The sequence below is a fragment of the Erpetoichthys calabaricus genome, chromosome 4, assembly GCF_900747795.2.
Source record: "Erpetoichthys calabaricus chromosome 4, fErpCal1.3, whole genome shotgun sequence".
Taxonomy (NCBI): domain Eukaryota; kingdom Metazoa; phylum Chordata; class Cladistia; order Polypteriformes; family Polypteridae; genus Erpetoichthys; species Erpetoichthys calabaricus.
Genome location: NC_041397.2, coordinates 177,671,175 through 177,695,575, shown reverse-complemented (window position 1 = coordinate 177,695,575; position 24,401 = coordinate 177,671,175). Strand labels below are relative to the sequence as shown.

The window sequence follows — 24,401 nt, the reverse complement described above, 5'->3', positions numbered from 1 at the left end:
CCATCTCTGCGTTAATGGATTTGGACTGGACCGTGGAAAAACTATTTAATTATGCTACATTTTCAAATTTTTCCTTTGCAGTGTGGACAGTAATTACTTCATTTTATACCAATCCTTTGCTAATTGCATTTACACTATCTGAATGTTATTTTGTTATGTCTTCATCCAAAGTTCACTAACCCTTTATATTCTGAATCTGCATTGGAAACTCTGAAGAGATTCCCCAGGACGCTATCTGCCATCTCATCAGGAGCATGCCCAGATGTACCAGCAAGATAATTCTTTATACTTGTGCAATCCAGTCCCGTAAATTCCTAGCAATCCCCAACTCAACATGCAGTTGCTTCCATATTACTGGAACCTTTCGAGGTAGGAAATTTGATATATGGATATGCGAAATAAGCAAGAAGTTCTCAAATTTTACGTATTAAAAATAGCAAAAACCTGAAATTTATAATTTAGAGTAGTACATTAAAAGAGGATCAACACCTAGAAATTCAAGTCTTTGAAATTGTGCCCAAAGAACAAAAAGAATGCACATTACACAAATATCTTAAGACTAATTGAGTTACAGCTCTTTTTTAAAAATACATCATAGGAAATGTTTACAGGGACAATGAGATTAGTGCTTACAAAGAAATACAAATAATAAGGGTTTCATGGGACAAAAACCATTTACTCACCCCTGAGACACACTGCTTCAAAATAGCTCTAGATGGAAATAGTAAGGCTGCACATGGAACAATGTCTATAATTTTGAAGAAGGAACAAAATATCCTTTTCATGGACATAGAACACCATTGGAAAAACAAATGGTAGTGAGTTATTCAACAACTTTTTAAAATAAATAAAAAGGCAAAAGGGAACAGAAAAAATCATGTACATTATAATAACTGCAACCCTTTTTTTTCCACACACCCTATTCCAAGACTTGGAATGAAGACTTTGGACCCTGTAATGAAATCAATGCCCACATTAGTAATAATAATTTAGTAACTGGACACAACATGAAAAGATCAGTTTGTGCCTCAGGAACATACAAAAATAATGGTACTGCTCAGAGACCTCATAAAATTCAGTAACATCAATGTACCCAATGACAATACAATTCCTAAGAGGCTTAACATACCACATGCACTTCAGACAAGGTCTGAACTTGAACCTAAGCATCCAGTATTTAGATAAATAATGCAAGATTCATTTATTACGAGGAAAGAATGAAAGAGTGCATATAAAACAGAGGTCTAATTTAAAGAAGTAGGAGGACCACACCATGTGGAAAAACTTTACAGAGAGATATGCTTATGATCCACATAACCTATTAGGTACATGTGGAAAAGCAAGGACAATTGATGCAAGGTACTACTTATATCAGTGCTTCCCAAACTCAGTCCTGGGGACCGGCTACAGGTTTTTGTTCCAACCAACTTCTGTTTTAAATTGGACTCCTGGGCTAATTAAGTGAACTGTTATTTCCTATGTTTTGGGAACAATATAGAAATTAGAAACCAAGTCTTTATATATATATATATATATATATATATATAAAATCCTGGGAGAGAATGACTAGGGAGACGAGACGTGATCTTCACGTGAAGATCATGGAAGACACTTAAAAGATCCGCGAGACGAAAGAGATTGGCCACGGAGCGTCTTGTGGGGATGAAGAACATGAGATTCTTGCAAGACACGCCCCACTTACAACCAATATCAAATATGACCACGGGCAGCAAAACACTCAGTCGTGACAAGGCTTTGAGCACACACAGATCCAGGGCTCTCAGCACATATAAAGCATACAAGGCAGATCCAGGGCCCTCAGCGCATATAAAGCATATAAGGACAATACGCTATAGATGAAATGTCGACAACTAAGCGAAGAAGAAAGAGCAGCGTGGAGAAAAGAGACTCAAAAGCGTTGGAGAGAAAAAAATGCAAAAAAGGAAAAGAATAATCTAGGTGCAAATTCAGAAAATAAGGAAAGTAATAATCAGTCCGGAACAAGTGGAATTGGAAAAAAAGCACGTCCAAATCAGGCTCAGAATTAAAAGACAAAGTATAACTTCATAAAGACGTTCAAAATCGTTGGCGCTATACACATGCAGAGCAAGTTAGAGATTATGAAAGCAGTGGAATTCAAAAGGCTAAAAAAAAACAAAAAAAATGATGGTGCGGTACACATGCAGAGAAAGGTAAAGAATATGAAAGCAGGAAAATTTGAAAGTATCGTAGCGTCCCTTCCAGGTTGAAGGTTTTTTTTTTTTTGAGTGACTGTTAGGTTCGATTGAGAGAGGGTGGAGTACAGCACGGAAGACTGACAGCGGGTTATTGATTGATGCGGTAAAGTTGGGGAGTCCTGGGACGGGAGGAGGGGGTTGGAGAGGGTGCTAGAAGGTTGTGTTTGGGGTTATGAAGTTGGCGTTCTTTTTCTTGATTGTTAAAGTAAAACTTTTGTGAGACTTTACCACGGAGGTCGCTACAGTATCAAAAAAAGATAGTAAAGATCGCATTAGCACAAACAAAAGGAAATTATTACTCGAAAAAGGGAAAATAATCATCACGGACCAGGTGTAATTGAAAAAATAGCAGTACAAAGGTCAGAAATAGAAGACAAAGAGTAGAAAACAAAAACGTAAAACGTCATAAAGAGGTTAAAAAACAAGGGAGCCAAACACATGCAGAGCAGGTTATAGATAATGAAAACAGTGGAATTCAAAAGACTCAAAAAAAAAAAAAAAAAACGTAGGTGCGCAACACATGCAGAGCAAGATACAGAATATGAAAGCAGAAAAAAACTAAAGTGTCAAAACAAAGAAAGTAAACAAAGAAATTACTCGGAGAAATAACGAAAAGGCGAATAGAGATCAAATATATGGACATGGGTGATATGTCTGATGTAAATATTGTAAGGCTTTGAAGTTTAAGTCAGAGAATTTCAAAAACGGGGTTTACCTCACATGCATTTATTGGTTACTTTGCAAAAAAAAAATATTAACTGCTGATGATGTATATCGTTTTGTCTGTGCTGAAATTCCAAACAGAGAAACCTATCCTGAATTATGGTACAAAGTCATTAAACACATCTCACATACCTCATTTAAAAGATTCAGCATGTTGGGACTCGAAAGATTCCAAATATTGTTTTAAAAGAAGTTCTGAAATAAAAGTGAAACTAATGAAATAGCAACAATTCAAAGAAAAAAAATCTTAGAAGTGTGTATCTGGAAAACCAAACACAGGGATTGGTGAGCGAAGCAAGCAGGGGATGAAACCCCCTAGTGTATATATATGGGAATAATGTGTTTTTTTCCTTTTAACAATATTTTCATCTTGATTTTTATTCTACTTTTCCAGGTATTCTAATTGTTTAATTAATCCATTATTTACTAATTAATTGGTCTGACGCTAAAGTAGTTGCAGCCTTTGATTATTCAGTGTTGTTTGCCTGGGTGTCTGCCCTGCTTGTTTTTAATTGTCATTAATAAGATACAACAAAGTTGGAAAACTGCACAGAGAAACGGCAGAATATAATGAAATCAACAAAAGAGACTTAAGCATTTAAATCTATAGCAAAAGCAGAACTATTTCTAAATGGATTATAAATGTAAAAATCATGCTGCTGTAGAATAAGACAAAAAATATCAGCTAATTAAATGAGATCAGTGTTATCAGGTGTTGTCACCGATTATGAATCTGGATGTAACAAAAGCCTGCAGCCACAGTGGTTTCCCAGGACCGAGTTTGGGAAGCACTGATTTGCATTATTTTATTGTTAACATGATCAATGAAGAAAATTCAACTTCTAACACTTTGGTACAGCTCACGCATATAATGAAAGCAATCATGGCTTGGTGCAGTTTACTTGTATTTATAAAGAATGTTTTACAAATGGTAATTTCTTCCTTAGAACTTGTCAGAAATTCAGCTGAATCACAAATATGGAATGAAAAAAGGAATATTTCTACAGAAAACAAACAGCAGACTGACTAAACAGCAGCGAGTGATTTTCAGTAAAGCAGATGCAGATTCTTGCCCCAACTGCTGCTTAACCAACCTAAAAGATTTTTCACTAGAAGTTGGTTCTGTACTTATCAAATAAGGGAAGCCTGAACCCAGAGGATGGAAAATGGATAACTGTGGCAATTAAATATCGAAAGTTAACAGGCCTAAAAGACAGAAGGAAAGATTTAGAATAAAACTGCAGACCTGCTGAACATAGCTCAAGCATACACAGTGAAGCCACCATAAGGAGAAGTTTGTTACATATCTGGGACCTACTTTTTTTTTTTTTTTTTTTTTTTAAATACAGCTGCACTGTACAGAATAATGCACAGCATTCCAACATATTAAAGAAATAAAAACATCATACTTTAATTATTTCAATGTATAAAAGAAACACTACATACATTGTATATTAGGAATATAAAATGGCTGTTATTTTAAAACTGTCCTGTAATTAAACGTTGAAGAGTATTCCTACTAGGCTGGTGAAACCAAGAGAAAATGAACAGAACACTCGGATATTTCAGAGGAAAATCAAGTTAAAAATTCTTTAATAATGGCATAATACATACATTTTCACTTGACACATCTTCCTAGTTGGCAGAGGTCTATCATGTATCTCTGTCATTAAAATCCATTTCTCTTTTACACATATTCCAATAAAATTTCTTTACCTTGTATCAAAGTTGACCACAACTATGTGAGATAAATGAAACTAAAGGCAATCATGCAATGCTTACTAAAATGTATTTCAATGTTTAGTTGTGTAACACATTTGGAATATAAAAAAATACTTTTTAAGTCACTTTCTAAATTGATTTCCTACAACGATTTACACTTAGGTAAGTCAAGAAGCATAACTCTGTGTAAGCATGTTATTTGGACTAAATATTCAATTAATGAAACACACAAACACAAAAGAAAAAAGCACATCTAAGAAAGCAATACTATGCTTAAAAGTAATGATCTTTTAATTTAAGTCCTCCATCTGTTCATCACTTTCCCAAGTCTCATGTTCCACTACTTCCCCATGTTGGGAGTTACAGTGCTTCAGATGCTTCCGGATGCCTCGGAGAAAGTTTGACTCAAAATTGCAGTAGGGGCATTTGTATAGTCCTTGCTTGTGGTGAAGGTTCACATGATTGTTTAGTAGACTTTCCAGAAAGAAGGACTTGTCACATTCTTTGCATGCATAAGGTTTGGGAATATTGTGCTTTCTGCTTACATGATACAGCACAAAGCCTTTCATTTTGCCACGCCAGTTGCAGATTTTGCAGTAGTACCTGCCTACATTCCGACGAATATATTTCGATAAAAATTCCTCTTCTTCATCCTGGGCAGTCTCTTTGGCTTCATCAGGCTCAGCTTGCATTTTTAAACTAGCCGAGCTATCATCTAGCATGGCACTGCTGTCATCACCTTCTTTCTCAGTTTGTGAATTATCTTCTTCATTGCTGTCATTTCGCTTTCTTTTTAGGTTATTTTCAGTTTTTGATGCATCAGGACTGCCCAGATCTGAAATCTCCAACTCACTGTCATTCGTGCTGTTAAGTGGTGTAAACTTTGCTGGTGTGCTGCAAAAGAACTCTGACTCCATATCATTTTTTTCTTCTTTTGGATCACTGGTGACTTTCATCTTATCACCTTCCGGTTTAACTAGTGCCACCTGATTGCCACTAGGTGTAACTTTGGGCACCTCATTCTCCTTGCCTTTATTTTTGGACATTGAATTGTTGGCACTTCCTGAAAAGGAGTGTCGGATTATAACATGGTCATACACACTTGTATATGTCTTACCAGTGAAAAAGCACATCTGACAATGGAAAAGCTTGGGGCTTCTCTGATAAAAGATGACCTTTCCAAGTCTGCCTATATCAACATTTTCACAGTGCACTGGGTGATAAGTACCAATATGAATCTGAAAGTTTTCATTGCTTATACACTGATAACTACAATAAGCGCACTGTAAATGCCCAGTTATGTTAAGCACTTGTTTGCTTGTCTCCATTTTGTGTACAATATGCACAATGGCCAATCAGCACAAGATTACAAATCCATATAATGTGTCAAAATTCTGCAAAAGAAAAAAGAAAAATTTTTTGATTATTGGATTTGGTAAGATTTTTTGTTAAAACGTTTATACAATGTTTGTGCAAGATGCTTAATTAATGCCCCCATAAAAATGTACTAGTCTACATGAAGAATTGGTTGTTAGCATTAGTACCTCACAGCTCCAATTTTTTTATGATCATTTCTCAGGCAGATCATTGAGTTTGTAAGTTTGCCCAATGTCACTGTGGCTTCCTTTAAAGCCATGGTCTGCAAACAGCTTTTAAAATAATGAAAGGTATCAATCAGGACAGGGGTATAAAAAAGTATCCAAAGCATTAAACATCCCATGTAGCACAATGAAAACAGTCATCAATAAGTAGAGAAAGTATGGCTCAACAGTTACTCTACTAAGATTAGGAAATCCCTACAGGACTGATGAGAAGACAAGGAGAAAACTAATTAAGGAGGCCACCAACAAGGCCTACTGCAACATTAAAGGAGCTGCAAGATTTCCTGGCAAGAACTAGTTGTTCCCTACATGTGACAACAATCGGTCATATCATTCATATGTCTGGGTTGTGGGGTAGGTTAGCCAGACGAAAGCCTCTTATCACAAAGAACAACATTCAAGCCCGGCTAAAGTTTGCAAAAAGGTATACCCAGACTTCCATCATGTGGAAAAATGTATTATTGTCTGATGAGGCCAAGGTTGAACTACTTAGCCAGAATTCCAGAAGGTATGTTTGGCGCAAAAATAACAGTACATATTCAAAACAACACCATACCCTCAGTGAAGCATGGTTGAGGTAGCATCATGCTTTGAGGATACTTTTCTTCAGCTGGAACTGGAGCTTTTTCAAGGTGAATGAAATCATGAATAGCTCCAAGTATCAGTCTATTTTGGCACAAAACCTTCAAGCATCTGTTGGGAAGCTGGAGATGAAGAGAAACTTCACCTTTCAGCATGACAACGACCCAAAGCATACATCAAAATCAACAAAGCAATGACTTTATTAAAGGACAATCAATGTTCTGGAATGGCCACACTAAAGCCCAGACCTTAATCCAATTGAAAATCTGTGGGATGATCTGAAGAGAGCAGTACACAGGAGATGCCCTCATAATCTGATATAGAAATTTTTTGCAAGGAGGAGTGGGCAAAAATTACAAACTCCAGATGTGCCAAACTGATTTAAGACTCTTGCCCAAAAAGACTGAGTGGGCCAATAAAATCAAAAGAAGACTTCAACTACATATTAGTTTAGGGGTTTGCACACTAATGCAAGCAGTTTTGTATAATTCTTTTACCTTTTTTCACTAAACAGTTTCAGATTTGTTCTCACCTTATTTGTATAGACTAAAAGTTTGTAATAAAGGTGGAATAATTTCTGACAGGACTTATCTTGGTTTAATTTTTTAATTACACAAAATTTGTGACTTTGGCAGGGAGTGTAGACTTTTTATATCCACTGTAGATACTATATGGAGATATTGTTGCAGAATGGCTCTACTTTGGACAAAGTGCTAAAAAAGTTAGGCTATAGGTCTTTGAGGCACCAAAACTAACTAAGCAAGTTTAAAAAGTGGACAATGTAATGCTAATAGCCACCCTAGTTAATATGAAAAATGACCTTCTGTTTCAATGTATTGGACAAACAACGTGATTTCATCTTTCATAAATAAATACATTTCTCGCCATTTGAGTAAGGAGTACATACAAGTGGATATGCGTTTTCTATTAAACAAAATGATGTTGTGTCCTTTCCAATATTGTGATAAAAAAGAATATTTTAAAGTGGCCACATTTTGCATGTTGCTAAGCCACAGAAGTAACAATGTGACTATACTCTGTATATGTGACAGTATGACTACAGCCAGAAAAATGAATCGTATGGAGTACACAAACTACAATGACAGTGCTAAACAGGTCTGACCAAAAGGACATGGCATCAGACTAATCTGTGTTAACAACCTTAACAACCTACACACTTTCAAATGGATCTCCATCCGCATAAAAACAGTCAACATTAAATGATTTTGGCAAATTAAAAGATAAGCTTTGCTTCATTTAAGCAATGTGCACGAGTTCCATTAACTTCATAAAGCACAGACTGAACAGTAGAAAACAAAGTAAATTATTTTTATTTTAGTCTTTCAGATTTGCTAAGGTTCTTCATCATAAAACATGCTACAAAAAGGTAAATAGTTTCAGTCAATATACTACAACCAGGCCTAACAATCAGCACCTTAATTAAAAATCAATGCATTTTGTTGCATAAGCTTTGCTTAAGCAGTAACTCTAACACTTTTGGTTGTGCTCATATTTATTCGGATTACCACTCATACAATAATAAACTCAATAATATCATCTTTCTACTAATCACAGTCATTTTACGAAGGAACTCCTTGTTGGGTGATTATTTATAATAAATGCATTAGAAACTGGGTCTCAAGGCCAAAAAGGTTGAGAACCATTGCTTTAAGTGCCTTATTTATTTATATTTTTAACATGAATTGCCAAGCTACTATTATATATTCTAAAAATGGTTAAGGGCACTAATTTGCAAAACTACTGTAGTTGGAGTCCTATTGTGCTCAACTGGAGTTGCAAGTTTTCTAAAAGAAGCTGTATGAAATAAAGTTTGATTGTCTAGACAGTTACAGTAGAGGGATAGGGAACTTATAGCATAATACTGTTCCATGTCTGATGATTTCAATGTAAAAATTGTGGGAAAAAAAAACTGCTTCAATTTCCTGCAAAATCTCAACTTTCACTCACATTCACAAGACATTATTTTGAATTGACTGATGACTACATTGAATAGTCTAAACAGCAGTATGGATAGCCGGATGACTGAGAACATCCAGTCTTGAGTTATTTTTCTGACATGAACTTGATGTTGTTAGGATAAGTGAGAGATGCCTACAACCACATGGTGAAAAACACAGGTTAAGAAAATAAATTTAATGAATTACTGGCAGATGTGCAACTATACTGACAACATAGCTTGCCCAAAATTCTTGAATTAAAAGCACTACATAGAGTGAACCTGCTAGGATATAACTGTTAATTAAACCCTTATGCATTAAGGGTTTTTTTTTTTTTGCAATATTACACTTAAATAGCTATTACAGTGGAACCTCGAGATACGATCACCTCTGTATACGAGAAATTCAAAATACGAGGAAAGTATGAGCGAAAAATTCAGATCTAAATACGAGCATTGGCTCACGTTACGAGCCACGTGCCAGGCTGTGGGTATAGCTCGCGGCTTAGCGAGGGGGCGTGGTAGCTGTAGCGAGCCGCAGGGCGATCTGCGGTGTCTGCGTTTCTCACCTAAGTGCACAGGTGGGAAACTGCCCACATCCATGATTTGTCCTGTGGCTGATGGGCTGGGCAGGGTTGCCACCCGTCCTTTAAAATACGGAATCGTCCAGTATTTGAGAATGAAATTGCGCGTCCCGTTTTGAATCAATACGTATGCGTCCCTTATTTTTTTGTATTAAAAGTGGTAACCCTAGCAGCTGCTATGTCTTCCCCGCATATATATAGAGAAGCGCGAGCTGGTTAAGGGGGAGAAGAAGTAAAAGAAAAGAGAGGAGAGGAGAGAGAACGGAGGTTGCAGGAGGAGGCAGGAATCCGCAGCAGTAGGAAGTCGGTGCGAGAGAGTGAGCGAGTACAGGCTCGCGTGTAGCTGAACAGGCGAGCCAAACAGCTGAAGCAGGACGGTGTAGAGAAGGTCAGCTGCATTAAGTGTCTCGCCTGTTGCAGAGCCCGCATGGGAGAAGCAGGTGAGACGCTAACAGAGAAGAAGCACCGGGGATTGTCATCTGTTTTTTGAAGACTGCTTCCTGTTGACGTTTTAACCTCGTGTTAAAGGATTGTTATTCTTATGTACTTTAAACCTCCACTTCACAACTGTTTTAAGGATTATTTATTTAAAGATTTATTGAATGCTCTACTGCACTTTGGACACCTGTTTTGATTCTTTTAATAATCAGTTATATTATTTACCAGTGTTATTTATTAAAGGTAGACTACAGTATATATAATTTATCAGTGTTATTTGTTAGGAAAAATGATTTTTATGTTAATATATTTGGGATGCGGAACGGATTAACTGGATTTCCATTATTTTCAATGGGGACGTTTGTTCTAGATACGAGAAATTCGCTATACAAGCTCAGTGCTGGAACGAATTAAACTCGTATCTAGAGGTTCCACTGTACTTGTTTAATGGAATAAAGAAGCTGCAAATGGCTGAAGAGTACCAGGTACAACACTTCAAATTTTTAAAAGTATTTATATGATTAAAATCACTATTCTCAACCAAAATAAACAAAAATGTGGTGCTTCAGGAATTTCCCCCAAAAAGGATTTTACAGTACATATCCAAGACATTTTATGATGCATAACCCTAGAATCAAGTTTCTTTTGTGCCCCAATCTGTCTGCTATCATTGTATCAAATTTAGATGCTATATCCCATAGAGCTAATCATATAGGCACACACACTTGACACAGACTCACATTTATTATAATTACGAAGACCTTGGCAGGTGGAGAGGAGGAGAGGAAAGTAAAGAGTGGAACTGAGGGTAGGAACTTTGAATGTTGGCAGTATGACTGGTAAGGGGAGAGAGTTAGCAGATATGATGGAGAGAAGGAAGGTTGATATGTTGTGCATGCAAGAGACTAAATGGAAGGGGAGTAAGGCCAGGTGGATCAGAGCTGGATTCAAATTGTTCTATCATGGTGTGGATGGGAGAAGAAATGGGGTAGGAGTTATTCTGAAGGAACAGTATGTCAAGAGTGTTTTGGAGGTGAAAAGAGTGTCAGGCAGAGTAATGATTATGAAGCTGGAAATTGGAGGTGTGATGATGAATGTTGGGTGTGCAATGGGTGAGAAAGAAGATTTCTGGAGTGAGTTGGATGAAGTGATGAACAGTGTACCCAAGGGACAGAAAGTGGTGACTGGAGCAGATTTCAATGGGCATGTTGGTGAAGGGAACAGTGGAGACGAGGATGTGAAGGGTAGGTATGGTGTCAAGGAGAAGAATGAAGAAGGTCAGAGGATAGTGGATTTTGCCAAAAGGATGGACATGGCTGTGGTGAATATATGTATTTTATACGTATTTTAAGAAGAGGGAGGAACATAGGGTTACATACAAGAGTGGAGGAAGCTGCACACAGGTATGCAGAAGAGTTGATCTGAAGGAGACTGAAGACTGCAAAGTGCTGGCAGAGGAAGTATAGTTAAGCAGCATAGGATGGTGGTCTGTAGGATGACGTTGGAGATCAAGAAGAGGAAGAGAGTGAGGGCAGAGCCAAGGATCAAATGGTGGAAGTTGAAAAAGGAAGACTGCAAGTTTGAGTTTAGGGAGGAGGTGAGACAGGCACTGGGTGGCAGTGAAGAGTTACCAGACAGCTGGGAAACTACAGCAGATGTAGTAAGGGTGACAGCAAGAAGGGTGCTTGGCGTGACATCTGGAAACAGGAAGGAGGAAAAGGAAACCTGGTGGTAGAATGGGGAAGTACATGAGAGTATATAGAGGAAGAGGATGGCAAAGAAGAAGTGGGATAGGCAGAGAGATGCAGAAAGTAGACAAGAGTACAAGGAGATAAGGCGCAAGATAAAGAGAGAGGTGGTGAAGGCAAAAGAAAAGGCGTATGATGAGTTGTATGAGAGGCTGGACACTAAGGAGGGAGAAAAGGACCCGTACCGATTGGCTAGACAGAGGGACGGAGCTGGGAAAGATGTGCAGCCAGTTAGGGTGATAAAGGATAAAGATGGAAACGTACTCACAAGCGAGGAGAGTGTGTTGAGCAGATGGAAAGAGTACTTTGAGAGACTGATGAATGAAGAGAACGAGAGAGAGAAGAGGTTGAATGATGTGGAGATAAATCAGGAAGTGCAACGGATTAGCAAGGAGGAAGTAAGGACAGCTATGAAGAGGATGACAAATGGAAAGGCCGTTGGTCCAGATGACATACCTATGGAAGCATGGAGGTGTTTAGGAGAGATGGCAGTGGAGTTTTTAACCAGATTGTTTAATGGAATCTTGGAAAATGAGAGGATGCCTGAGGAGTGGAGAAGTATCGATATTTAAGAATAAGGGGGATGTGCAGACTGCAGTAACTACAGGGGAATAAAATTGATGGGCCACAGCATGAAGTTATGGGAAAGAGTAGTGGAAGCTAGGTTAAGAAGCGAGATGATGATTAGCGAGCAGCAGTATGGTTTCATGCCAAGAAAGAGCAAAACAGATGTGATGTTTGCTCTGAGGATGTTGATGGAGAAGTATAGAGAAGGTCAGAATGGAGGATGTTGATGGAGAAGTATAGAGAAGGTCAGAATGGAGGATGTTGATGGAGATGTATAGAGAAGGTCAGAATGGAGGATGTTGATGGAGAAGTATAGAGAAGGTCAGAAGGAGTTACATTGCGTCTTTGTGGACCTGGAGAAGGCACATGACAAGGTGCCTCGAGAGGAGCTGTGGTATTGTATGAGGAAATCGGGAGTGGCAGACAAGTACATAAAAGTTGTACAGGATATGTATGAGGGAAGTGTGACAGTGGTGAGGTCCGCGGTAGGAGTGATGGATGCATTCAAGTTGGAGGTGGGATTACATCAGGGATCGTCTCTGAGCCCTTTCTTATTTGCAATGGTGATGGACAGGTTGACAGACGAGATTAGACAGGAGTCCCTGTGGACTATGATGTTTGTTGATGACATTGTGATCTGTAGCGATAGTAGGGAGCAGGTTGAGGAGACCCTGGACAGGTGGAGATATGCTCTAGAGAGGAGAGGAATGAAGGTCAGTAGGAACAAGACAGAATAGATGTGTGTGTAAATGAGAGGGAGGTCAGTGGAATGGCGAGGATGCAGGGAGTAGAGTTGGCGAAGGTGGACGAGTTTAAATACTTGGGATCAACAGTACAGAATAATGGTGATTGTGGAAGAGAGGTGAAAAAGAGGGCAGGGTGGAATGGGTGGACAAGAGTATCAAAAGTAATTTGTGACAGACAGGTATCAGCAAGAGTGAAAGGGAAGGTCTACAGGACAGTAGTGAGACAAGCTATGTTATATGGGTTGGAGACGGTGGCACTGACCAGAAAGCAGGAGACAGAGCTGGAGGTAGCAGAGTTAAAGATGCTAAGATTTGCACTGGGTGTGACGAGGATGGATAGGATTAGAAATTAGTACATTAGAGGGTCAGCTAAAGTTGGACGGTTGGGAGACAAAGTCAGAGAGGCGAGATTGTGTTGGTTTGGATATGTGCAGAGGAGAGATGCTGGGTATACTGGGAGAAGGATGCTAAGGATAGAGCTTCCAGGGAAGAGGAAGGCGTAAGCAAAGGTTTATGGATGTGGTGAGACAGGACATGCAGGTGATGGGTGTAACAGAACAAGATGCAGAGGACAGAAAGATATGGAAGAAGATGATCCGCTGTGGCAACCCCTAACGGGAGCAGCCGAAAGAAGAAGATGACAAAGCCCTTGGATCATTTTATGTTTCTTTGTACTTTATGACAGCTGGAACTAGTTAAAAACAAAATTTCTTACTGTTACACCAGTGCTCAATAAGGGAAGTTACACTGTACCATATTTTCAAAATTACCAGAGCCAAATGTTAAGATAAACTACATAACAAAGAAAACTTGGGAATAAATACCATTTATAATTTGGCAAAAGTCTTTTATCATTAAATGGTATGTGGTTGAAAATGAAAGTGTCATTTATGGAAAACATACTTAGACAAAATTATAATAAAATTAAACAGTACAGAAAACCTGACAATACAAGTTTCAATCAGGACTGGTTTCTAACTTGCATCTGATGGTGCAGTGACAAGCTATAGTTATGTGTAATAGAATAAGCATGTTAATGGTAGGATAGATGGATGTGTGTGTTAAACATATGTCTTTACTCACATTGCTCAAGGAAATTGATTTATATTTTTTTTTGCTTTTGTCCATTTAGCTATGCATCTGGGATAAATATCTAACTGATTCAGCCTTGAACAGTTCGATTGAATGTGTTTCTTTCAAAACTATTTAAGACCTATAAATGTGTGTTACACAAAAGGATACATTCATCTGATCAGCATCTTCTGGATTTATCCTCATTATAATACAGATTTGCTTCCTGAGCACCTGGGTCTATTCCAGTTATATCATCTCATTTATGAACATTCCTGCAGAACAACTTTACCAGCACAACTGACTTGGACTGTACTGGAGGTGACCCAGCCTTAACACCTTTAAAAACAATATGTTAACTTAATTTCTCTGTGAATCCTGAAAGGCTATTTTTTTTTTTTTTTTTTTTTTTTTTTTTTTTTTAAGTTAAAGGGATGAAAGTCCTCACTATTACAAGTGGTGTTTACTAATTGCTTGCTACAAAACAGATAAGTACCCTAGGTTCTTGTCTATAAGCCGGACTCGTGTATAAGCCGGAGACCAAAAATCATACGAATTTTTAAAATAAAATCTTATCATAGATAAGCCGGACTCATGGATAAGCCGAACGTACTATAACCTATAACTAATAGAAGGGAGGGAGGTCAGTGGTCTCACTCGCACCCATTTAATTTCTTTAAGGGGGGAGAGAGTGTGAGATATTGGCGTCTCTCTCACTCCCCGCATGGCGCGGTTGGAGCGGCCGGAGCGCGTTCTTTCTGCTCTGGGCATCGCCGACTCAACACGCGCGCGTAGCGGTCATTTAAATTGTGATTTTATATGCAAGCATATTTAAATATATATCGCGGATTTTTTGCTGGTTCGCGGATTTCTGCGGACAATGGGTCTTTTAATTTCTGGTACATGCTTCCTCAGTTGGTTTGCCCAGTTGATTTCATACAAGGGACGCTATTGGCAGATGGCTGAGAAGCTAGATTGCTTACTTTTCTCTCTCTCTTGCGCCGACTATCTGTGATCCTGACGTATGGGGATTGAGCAGGGGGGCTGTTCGCACACCTAGACGATACGGACACTCGTCTAAAAATGCTGAAAGATTATCTTCACGTTGCTATCTTTTGTGAAGCTGATTCCTGAAACGACATGCTGCACAGTGCTTCGCATACTTAAAAGCTCGAAGGGCATGTATTGATTTTTGACTGAAAAACAAACTCTCTCTCTCTCTCTCTCTCTCTCTTCCTGACGGAGGGGGTGTGAGCTGCCGCCTTCAACAGCTTTGTGCCGCGGTGCTTCGCATACCTAAAAACCAAACAGCACCATTGATTTGTTTGCTAGAGATTGTTTTCTCTATCTATGTGACATTCTGTGCTCCTGACACACACTCCTTTGAAGAGGAAGATATGTTTGCATTCTTTTAATTGTGAGACAGAACTGTCATCTCTGTCTTGTCATGGAGCACAGTTTAAACTTTTGAAAAAGAGACAAATGTTTGTTTGCAGTGTTTGAATAACGTTCCTGTCTCTCTACAACCTCCTGTGTTTCTGCGCAAATCTGTGACCCAAGCAAGACAATATAAAAATAACCATATAAACATATGGTTTCTACTTCGCGGATTTTCTTATTTCGTGGGTGGCTCTGGAACGCAACCCCCGCGATGGAGGAGGGATTACTGTATAAGCCGGATTTATGTATAAGCCGATATTCTATTTTTTCATTTTCACAACTTTTTTCCTTAGATAAGCCGCGGCTTATAGACAAGAACTTAGGGTATATACAAGTCTATACAAGAATGTACACTGCACAGAAAACCTATTTGACAAGGTTGTAAATATTTTGTGACTGTGAAAGAATAGACAAAACTTCAACTACTATGTATTTTGTTATTAAACTTTGTTTCATAAACAAACAGATAATGATTCCCTAACATAAATAAAAGCAAATTTAAATATTTTAACAATAGTATAAGCATTTTGGACTTTAAGATCACATGACTGGCTTATCCAAATATATTATATTACTGTTGTCTAAGGCTAAGTGATATGCTTAGCATTTGGTAAGCCTTCTCTCTTTCTCTTTGTCCCTCCTGATGAAACAACACAGCTCCCAGTATACCAATTTTGTTGAAATTTAGCACACTTCCTCTTCTAGAAAATTTACTAGTTTCACTGAGATATCTGAACTACAGCATGCTGTGCAAAGTTTTAAAATTTTAAAAACTTTCCACTGAAAAGCATTGGTGAATTTGCATACTTGTCTATCATAAAAACAGAAGACCATTCCCTGCAATTTCAGTTACGAATTAGTTTACTGTTTCAAATATACCTAGACAGAGGTTACTTAAAACAAAGTAACTGACTGTTTAACAAAGTACTAACAAAATGTAAAATGCGCAGTATTTCACATCAGTTGAGTAGGACCCTGAATGCACATAAATGTTAAGCAAAGCATACAATTTTGGACATTTTTCCTATCTGAAACTTTAGTTTAAGGTCTGCTAAATTATTGTTACATATAAGTAAAAAATAGAAAGGATTGATGGCACATTCATTGAAATTCTGACATAACTACAACACAATAAAATAGACTATGAGCTTAAAATTATCCTACTGATCAGGTGTGTCTAAATAAAACCATTTCTCTCAATTATAAAAGAAAATCTTGAGACGAGATTATTGCCAAGAGATTTTTTCCAAGTCCTGCCCTCCTCTCAACCATTTTCAATTAACAGCCCACGTCCACGGTCCTCTCACCTTTCATTCGTGTGAATGCTTTTGTCAGACACAGTTCCTGCGCTCTCAGCCCTTATAAATTTTTAAGTTTTCCTCACATTAAGTTCACAATAGAAGAAGACTTTTTATGTTCAAATCTTATTGAAGAATTTCATCCCGAAGGGTTATCAACAGAAGAAATGAGTACACAGGCGATCCTAGCACCGTGAAACGATGAAGTTAAACGAACTAACATGAAAAATGTGGATCGGTTATACGGCAAATTGGTTAAATGCACATCAATAGACTATGCTGAAACAGTTGGTGGTGATGGTGCTGAAGATGAAAACATCCACTTGCAATATCCCAATGGAATATCTACAAGCATTAACACTGTCCGGTTTTCCACCAGCTGAGGCTGAGTTACTCTTGAAAGAAGGATGTATCGTAATGTTATTGCATAATTTATGCATAAGTGATGGGCTATGCAATAGGACAAGATTAGTTGTATTCAAAATTGGTCAAACAATTCTGAAATGTAAAATTTTTACAGGCGACAAGAAAGGTAATGTAGTACACCTTTCGTGGATAACATTAGACACCAAAAGGAGATCTTGAGATGCTATTCGTATTAAAACGTTTACAGTTTCCTGTTAGAATAGCTTTTGCTATGACAATTAACACATCCCAGGGACAAACATTCGAAAAAGTTGGTTTATTTATTAGAGAGAAAAAAACGATACTCACTCAGGGGCAGTTATATGTTGAATTTTTCACGATGCAAGTCCAAACACGGAATCAATATTCAATGTGATAATGATGAAAAGTTAATTCCAAATATTGTTTTTACTTAAGTTTTACAATAAAAGTGTAAGTTTAAAAAGTATGTGTGTGTTAATTTCAAAGCAATAGAGAATGACAATGTATAATGCAACGAATACCTCTAACACAACACGTTTTACTATTTTTTACTATGGTTAATTACACGCTGTAATATAAAATAGTTCTATTATGCATATGTAACAATTCCCACGAAAATAACAATCTGTTTAAATAAATCCTCCTCATACGCAAGCGGCAGAGCCACGAAGTGGCTAGCGCATTGCGCCCACCTGGGGGTTGGCAAGCGAAGCGAGCAGTGGGCAGAGCCCCCTAGTCATCTACAAAAAAAAAAATCTTTTTAATATGACTTTTAAACAAATGGATAAATGATCTGATTCATAATCCAACTAAGCAAAGAATGAAAAAATGAAATGCTGACATATAAAGCAAAGTGTTAGGCAGTAACAATAGCCACAAAATTTAAAAAGCTCTAAATGTTTTTAGTTAAATTAACTGTGATAATATTAAAAAAGGTTGTTTGCACAGCTGATTATTAGGATTATATAAAGAATAACATAATATATGTGATGTACAAATGTAACATCTATCATCTTTCTAAGCCAATGCAAAAAAAATGCTTACAGAATTGAGCCGTTTATATCAAGTACTCGCGAGATTCTGATATTTTTATAAAAACAAAAAGCATATTTATCTGTTACAAAAATAAATATATGGCTTTTCTAATATTTATACCACACTGAACTACATGATAAGTTCAAAGAAGGTACAATGTTATATATACCAAACGAATCATTTTAGTCTGTCACTTCACTAAATATCTTCTCCATTAGCTATGCACGCGTGTACCGAGTTCAATCGCTTCAATGGATCTGTATTCTTCTTTGAGTCATTTCTGCTCCAAAGAGTCTAAACACTGGCTTAAACAGTTACATAGCCTTTAATCAAATGCAGTTTATTTCCTAATACACGGGGTGCATCAGGGTAAAGTTAAAATCGTTTAGTGTGAGCTCGTGTTCACCAAAAAAAGAGAAGAAATACCCGCCCAATATATACAACATATAATGTATTGTGTTCAGTTCGAAGGATGAATATTAAATTGAAGAAAATCGACTGATGCCTGTTAAATCGCAGTGCAGCACCAGACAGAAGAGGGGGATGCACGCTGCACAAAGATCAGTTCTTTATTCTGTGTTCGCGTCAAAAGACATTTACTTATTTACTCCATCTGCTTGTATCAATCAAAGCTCAATTTCGGCGCGGTTTCGTGTGACAGCCACGTTCATAAAACAGGAATCGCATTATGATTCAGATTAACTTAACAGCAACCATATGAGAAAATTGGTCACATTGACCGGGAGCCGTACGGGACACAAACACGCGTTCGAATCTTCTACGGCTCCTGCAGCTCGCGTGTAATGCGGACTCTGCATTGATGTAAATACGAAGCTTCTCTCTACAAAGCACCAAAGAGGAAGAACTCATACCAAACTGCGGCGAAAATAAAGACTTACCAGAGCGATACTCTTACCTTTTAAATTTAGCTAACAAAATAATAAACTCAAACCGAACAACGCTTCCAAAAAGACGTAACATTCAGGCCTGTCGTCGCATACGTTGTAATCACTTGCGAGCCAATCGGAAAGCACGTCAGGCGCGCGTAGCCGGAAGTCGCGCGTTAACACCTAAATGGGTTTAGTTGAAGAAAATACAAGAAACTGTTTTTTGAAGACGTTGTGTTTGCTTCGCTGGCTGAACTTATACATAAATTGTATGAAATTGGAAAATGTACTTAGATTGTATCATTCATTATATTATCGACACTATAAGTGGTAACTTACTACTCATTTAGTATTTGTGTCTTAGCTCATGAAAATGAGAAAGAGAATCATAACTTTTTTCCTGAGTTTCAGTACTAGGTTGTACCGTGTTAGCCATTATGAATGTAGTGAGAAGTCAAGTAAAATGACACCTTTTATTGGCTAACTAAAAATATTAAAATATGCAAGCTTTCCAGGCAACGCACGCCCCTTCTTCAGGGAAGATGTAGCTGAAGTTACATTTAATGAATGGTTGCATTAAAAAAAATCACTGGTAGATTTTTACTGTCAAAATCAGAAGCTGTTTCTATATTCATTACTAGCAAAATACCCGCGCTTCGCAGCGGAGAAGTAGTGTGTTAAAGAGGTTATGTAAACATATATATACATAAACATATATACTTATATACATATCTACATATACACATATCTACATATATATATATATCTACATATATATATATATATATACATATAGACATCCACATATATATACATATATCAACATATATATACACATACATATACACACATACATACATACACACATATATATATATATAAATATATATATATATATACACATACAGACACATATATATATACATATAGCAAAATACCCGCGCTTTGCAGCGGAGAAGTAGTGTGTTAAAGAGGTTATGTAACCATATATATACATAAACATATATACATATATATACATACATATCTACATATACATATATATATATATATATATATATACATATACAAATTTACATATCTACACACATATATATATATATATATATATATATATATATATATATATATATATATATATATATAGATAGATAGATATAAATATAGACATACATATATACATACATACATTCACATATATATATATATATATATATATATATATATATATATATATATATATATATATAATAGCAAAATACCCGCGCTTCGCAGTGGCGAAGTACTGCTTTAAAATTTTAAATAATAAACTGAGGGAAATTATACCAATAATTATTTGTTAAGGATCTCTTTGTATACCATGTTGTCAGTTCGCCCCCCCGGTTGTAATATGACCAAGTTGTGCGCTGAGCTTACTCTTGAGCATGCAACGTTTACTTGGCCATGTGAAAAGCAAATCAAGAACAGCAAGACCGCGCCAGCTGCGGAGCTCAGCTCGGAGCGAAATGAAGTGAATGAAATGAGGTGAATGGGAGGGGAGATGATCACGTGACTCCAACACCCGCCTTAACTCTCCATCCCTCCACAAACACACAAACACAGTCTCTCGGATCCCAACTCTCTTTTATATATATAGATAAATAGCAAAATACCCGCGCTTCGCAGCGGAGAAGTAGTGTGTTAAAGAGGTTATGAAAAAGAAAAGGAAACATTTTAAAAATAACGTAACATGATTGTCAATGTAATTGTGTTGTCATTGTTATGAGTGTTGCTGTCTTTTATATATATAATATACACACACACACATATAAACATATATATACATATACATATCTACATATATATATACATATACACATCCACATATCAACATATATATATACACATACATACACACACACACACACACACATACATATATATATATATATATATATATATATATATATATATATATATACACACACACACATATATATATACACATACATATATATATATATATATATATATAGAGCAAAATACCTGCGCTTCGCAGCGGAGAAGTAGTGTGTTAAAGAGGTTATGAAAAGAAAATAAGGAAACATTTTAAAAATAACGTAACATGATTGTCAATGTAATTGTGTTGTCATTGTTATGAGTGTTGCTGTCTTTTATATATATAATATACACACACACACACACATAAACATATATATACATATACATATACATATATATCTACATATACACATATCTACATATACATATGTATATACACATCCACATAAACATATATATACATATACAAATTTACATATCTACATATATATATATAGACATACATATATACATACATACATTCACATATATATATATACTGTATATATATATATATATACTGTATATATATATATATATATATATATATATATATATATATATATATATATATATATACATATCTACTTATTGGCTCCTGTATTTAGGATATGGCAGGTTGGATAATGGACGGATGGACATTTGAATGCATAGCCCCATTTGCCCGTTTTCGTTTTTTTTTCTTTCTTCAATAATATTTCAGCAAACCCGGAGCTTGTCAGTTCAAATCGTGGTACTGACACCACTGTGTGACCCTGAGGAAGTCACTTCACCTGCCTGTGCTGCAAAAAACAAAAGTAATGTAACAAATTGTACCTCAGATGTTGTAAGTTGGTGGAATAAAGGCATAAGTAAAATAGAATAATATATATTATACACATAGGAACTATTCATTTATTTTCAGTTAAGTCATCTGCAGCAAACTTTTATAAATGAGGGTTTCTGATTTTTAGACGTTTTCTCTTGGAGAGCTTTTTTCATTTCATTGAAAATGAAAGCAGCAGCTGCCAAAATATGTAGCTTTCTTATTAATTTTTCAACATTGTGTAAAATAAATGTATAAAGTAACATAAAAGGTTTAAATACTGGTTATCCTTTTACAGTAAAATATTACTAAAGAGATACAAAAAAAGTAAAATGGATATGTTCTTTTTCATTAAGGAGATTAAATATTACTGAAGAAAGAAAAAAAAATTAAACAGCCAAATGGGGCTTTGCTTATGAACTTAAAAGGTTTAAATAAAACAGAAATATATATTTTATTTTTACTTGCTTAACTTGTGGAGGGTGTATCCTGTAGCAAAGCCGTAACTTTTTTTGTGAAAGCCCGTTTCAGTCAATAAGTCTTATGTGTGTGTTTATGTATGTGTGTATATATATGTAGATATGTGTATATGTAGATATGTATATATATGTATATGTATATAAATGTTTATGTGTGTGTGTATATTATATATATAATATATATATATATATATATATATATATATATATATATATATATATATATATATATATATATATATATATAAAAGACAGCAACACTTATAACAATGACAACACAATTACATTGACAATCATGTTACGTTATTTTTAAAATGTTTCCTTTTTTTTCATAACCTCTTTAACACACTACTTCTCCGCTGCGAAGCGCGGGTATTTTGCTAGTATATATATATATATATATATACATACATATACACACATACATGCAGTTTCAATAACATAGAAATCAATATAAACATTAACATCATTATCATATGAGAATATGAAGTAATATATAAGAAGCACATTTCATATAAATATAAATTATTAAACAGTAAAATCTTCTTCTGTAATTTGCTACTGTGGCAATTTGTGTGTCTGTCCAGGATTTTAAATCACCTGTAGCTCGCAAACCGTTTCACCTATTGACTTGAAATCTGGTACACATATAGTACGTCACGTCTACTATCCGCTTTATGGGTGATGATTGTATTACTCTTTTTATCTTTATTTTATTTTATTGTAGAATCAACTCCTATCTGCGCACACCAGGGCGGCCGTGGGCGGATGCGTATGGTGTATTCACTCCATGTTATCGTGCATTGCGCTGTCACTGGTATTTTGATAAAAGAATTTGAACAACATATAAGAAGCGTATAAATTATTAAACAGTAAAACATTAACATTTAAGAAGTAAAGTTACATTAAGTACTACTGCAGTGCCTTCGGGTATACCTCATTTTTTGTTTGCCCATTACATGCTTAAATGTATACATTTTTTGGTGTACCTACCCGAGAACACACAACATATAACCGAGCGTGGGAGAAGCATGGATTTTAAACACGCGTTGAGTTCATCTGCTGGTCTCCCTCGTGGAATAACTGGTAATGTTTGACTAAAATCTACAGCGAGTAAAACGACATTACCTCCTATTTTTTTTTTTACGATCTCTGAGATCTTGCTTTTTTCGGTTCAAGGCTTCATAAGCTCTTTTATGTTGTATGGTGTACTTATCCCAAACCATCATCTTTGAATGTTGCAAGACTTTCGCCTTGTATGTAGATCGGGGTAATTACATTCATTGCATTCCTAGTCTGAATCACAATCTGATTGTATGGGTGGTTACCTGGCACTGTAGGGTTGCCACCCGTCCTTTAAAATACGGAATCGTGCCGCATTTGAGAATGAAATTGCCCGTCCCGTTTTGAATCAATACGGGACGGGATTTGTCCCGTATTTTTTTTATCATTTTTTTTAAAGCAGCGTCTCATGCAAATCATCCCACACGCATTTTATGAAGATGCCTCCTTTCCTACTTTTGATTGGGTAATACTTGATGTCATCGTTAGTTTGATTGGTCTTTTTAACTGTCCAGTGAGGAGGGCGGGTCTTTTAAGTAGAGTCTGCAAACTGTTGGCACTGAGATGTGGCACCCGCTGCAGTATGCATCCCTTATTTTTTTTTATTAAAAGTGGTAACCCTACCTGGCAGGTAACACTTAAGTTTGGTCATGAAGTCGTCTAAAATCCACCACGTGCCCTCTTTTAATTGCGAGAAGCAGATATATATAGCCAAATTCTCGCGGTTCGTTGCGGCGAAGTACTGCTTTTAATTTTTTAATAAGAAAAGAAAACCTTTTTAAATGGATCGAAAATATACCAATAACAATTTGTTAAGGATCTGTTTTTTTCTGAACCTCGCTTTTCACAGCTGTCGCGCTACGGCGTGTGTTTCGTTTATTTGACAGTATGTAGATCGTGGTAATTACATTCATGGCATTCGTTTTCTGAATCACAATCTGACTGTATGGGTGGTTACCTGCCAGGTAACGCTTGTGGTTGGTCAGGAAGTCGCCTTACATCCGCCACGTGCCCTCTTTCTGTTTCCAGAAGCTGATCATAGAATGGTTTTAATAGTTTACTTTCAAATAATGCAAAGAGTATGCGACATGTGTTTCTCCCTAATTCTGGGCTCATCAGGCATACACACTCGCTGCATCCCCTCTCGTGAATCGAATCTCTATCGTCAGCGC

The 24,401-nt window shown here is 36.5% G+C and overlaps 1 protein-coding gene across 1 annotated transcript; it reads right to left on the bottom strand.

Moving 5' to 3' along the window:
• Positions 1 to 4,536: 4,536 nt before the first annotated feature.
• On the bottom strand, positions 4,537 to 19,163 carry LOC114650388 (chromosome alignment-maintaining phosphoprotein 1-like). The gene is made up of 2 exons (XM_028799978.2): positions 19,053 to 19,163; positions 4,537 to 6,076 (listed from the first exon to the last, which is right to left on the bottom strand). Exon 2 carries the CDS (start codon positions 6,008 to 6,010, stop codon positions 4,973 to 4,975), a length of 1,038 nt encoding a protein of 345 aa, XP_028655811.1. The 5' UTR covers positions 6,011 to 6,076; positions 19,053 to 19,163; the 3' UTR covers positions 4,537 to 4,972.
• Positions 19,164 to 24,401: the final 5,238 nt, after the last annotated feature.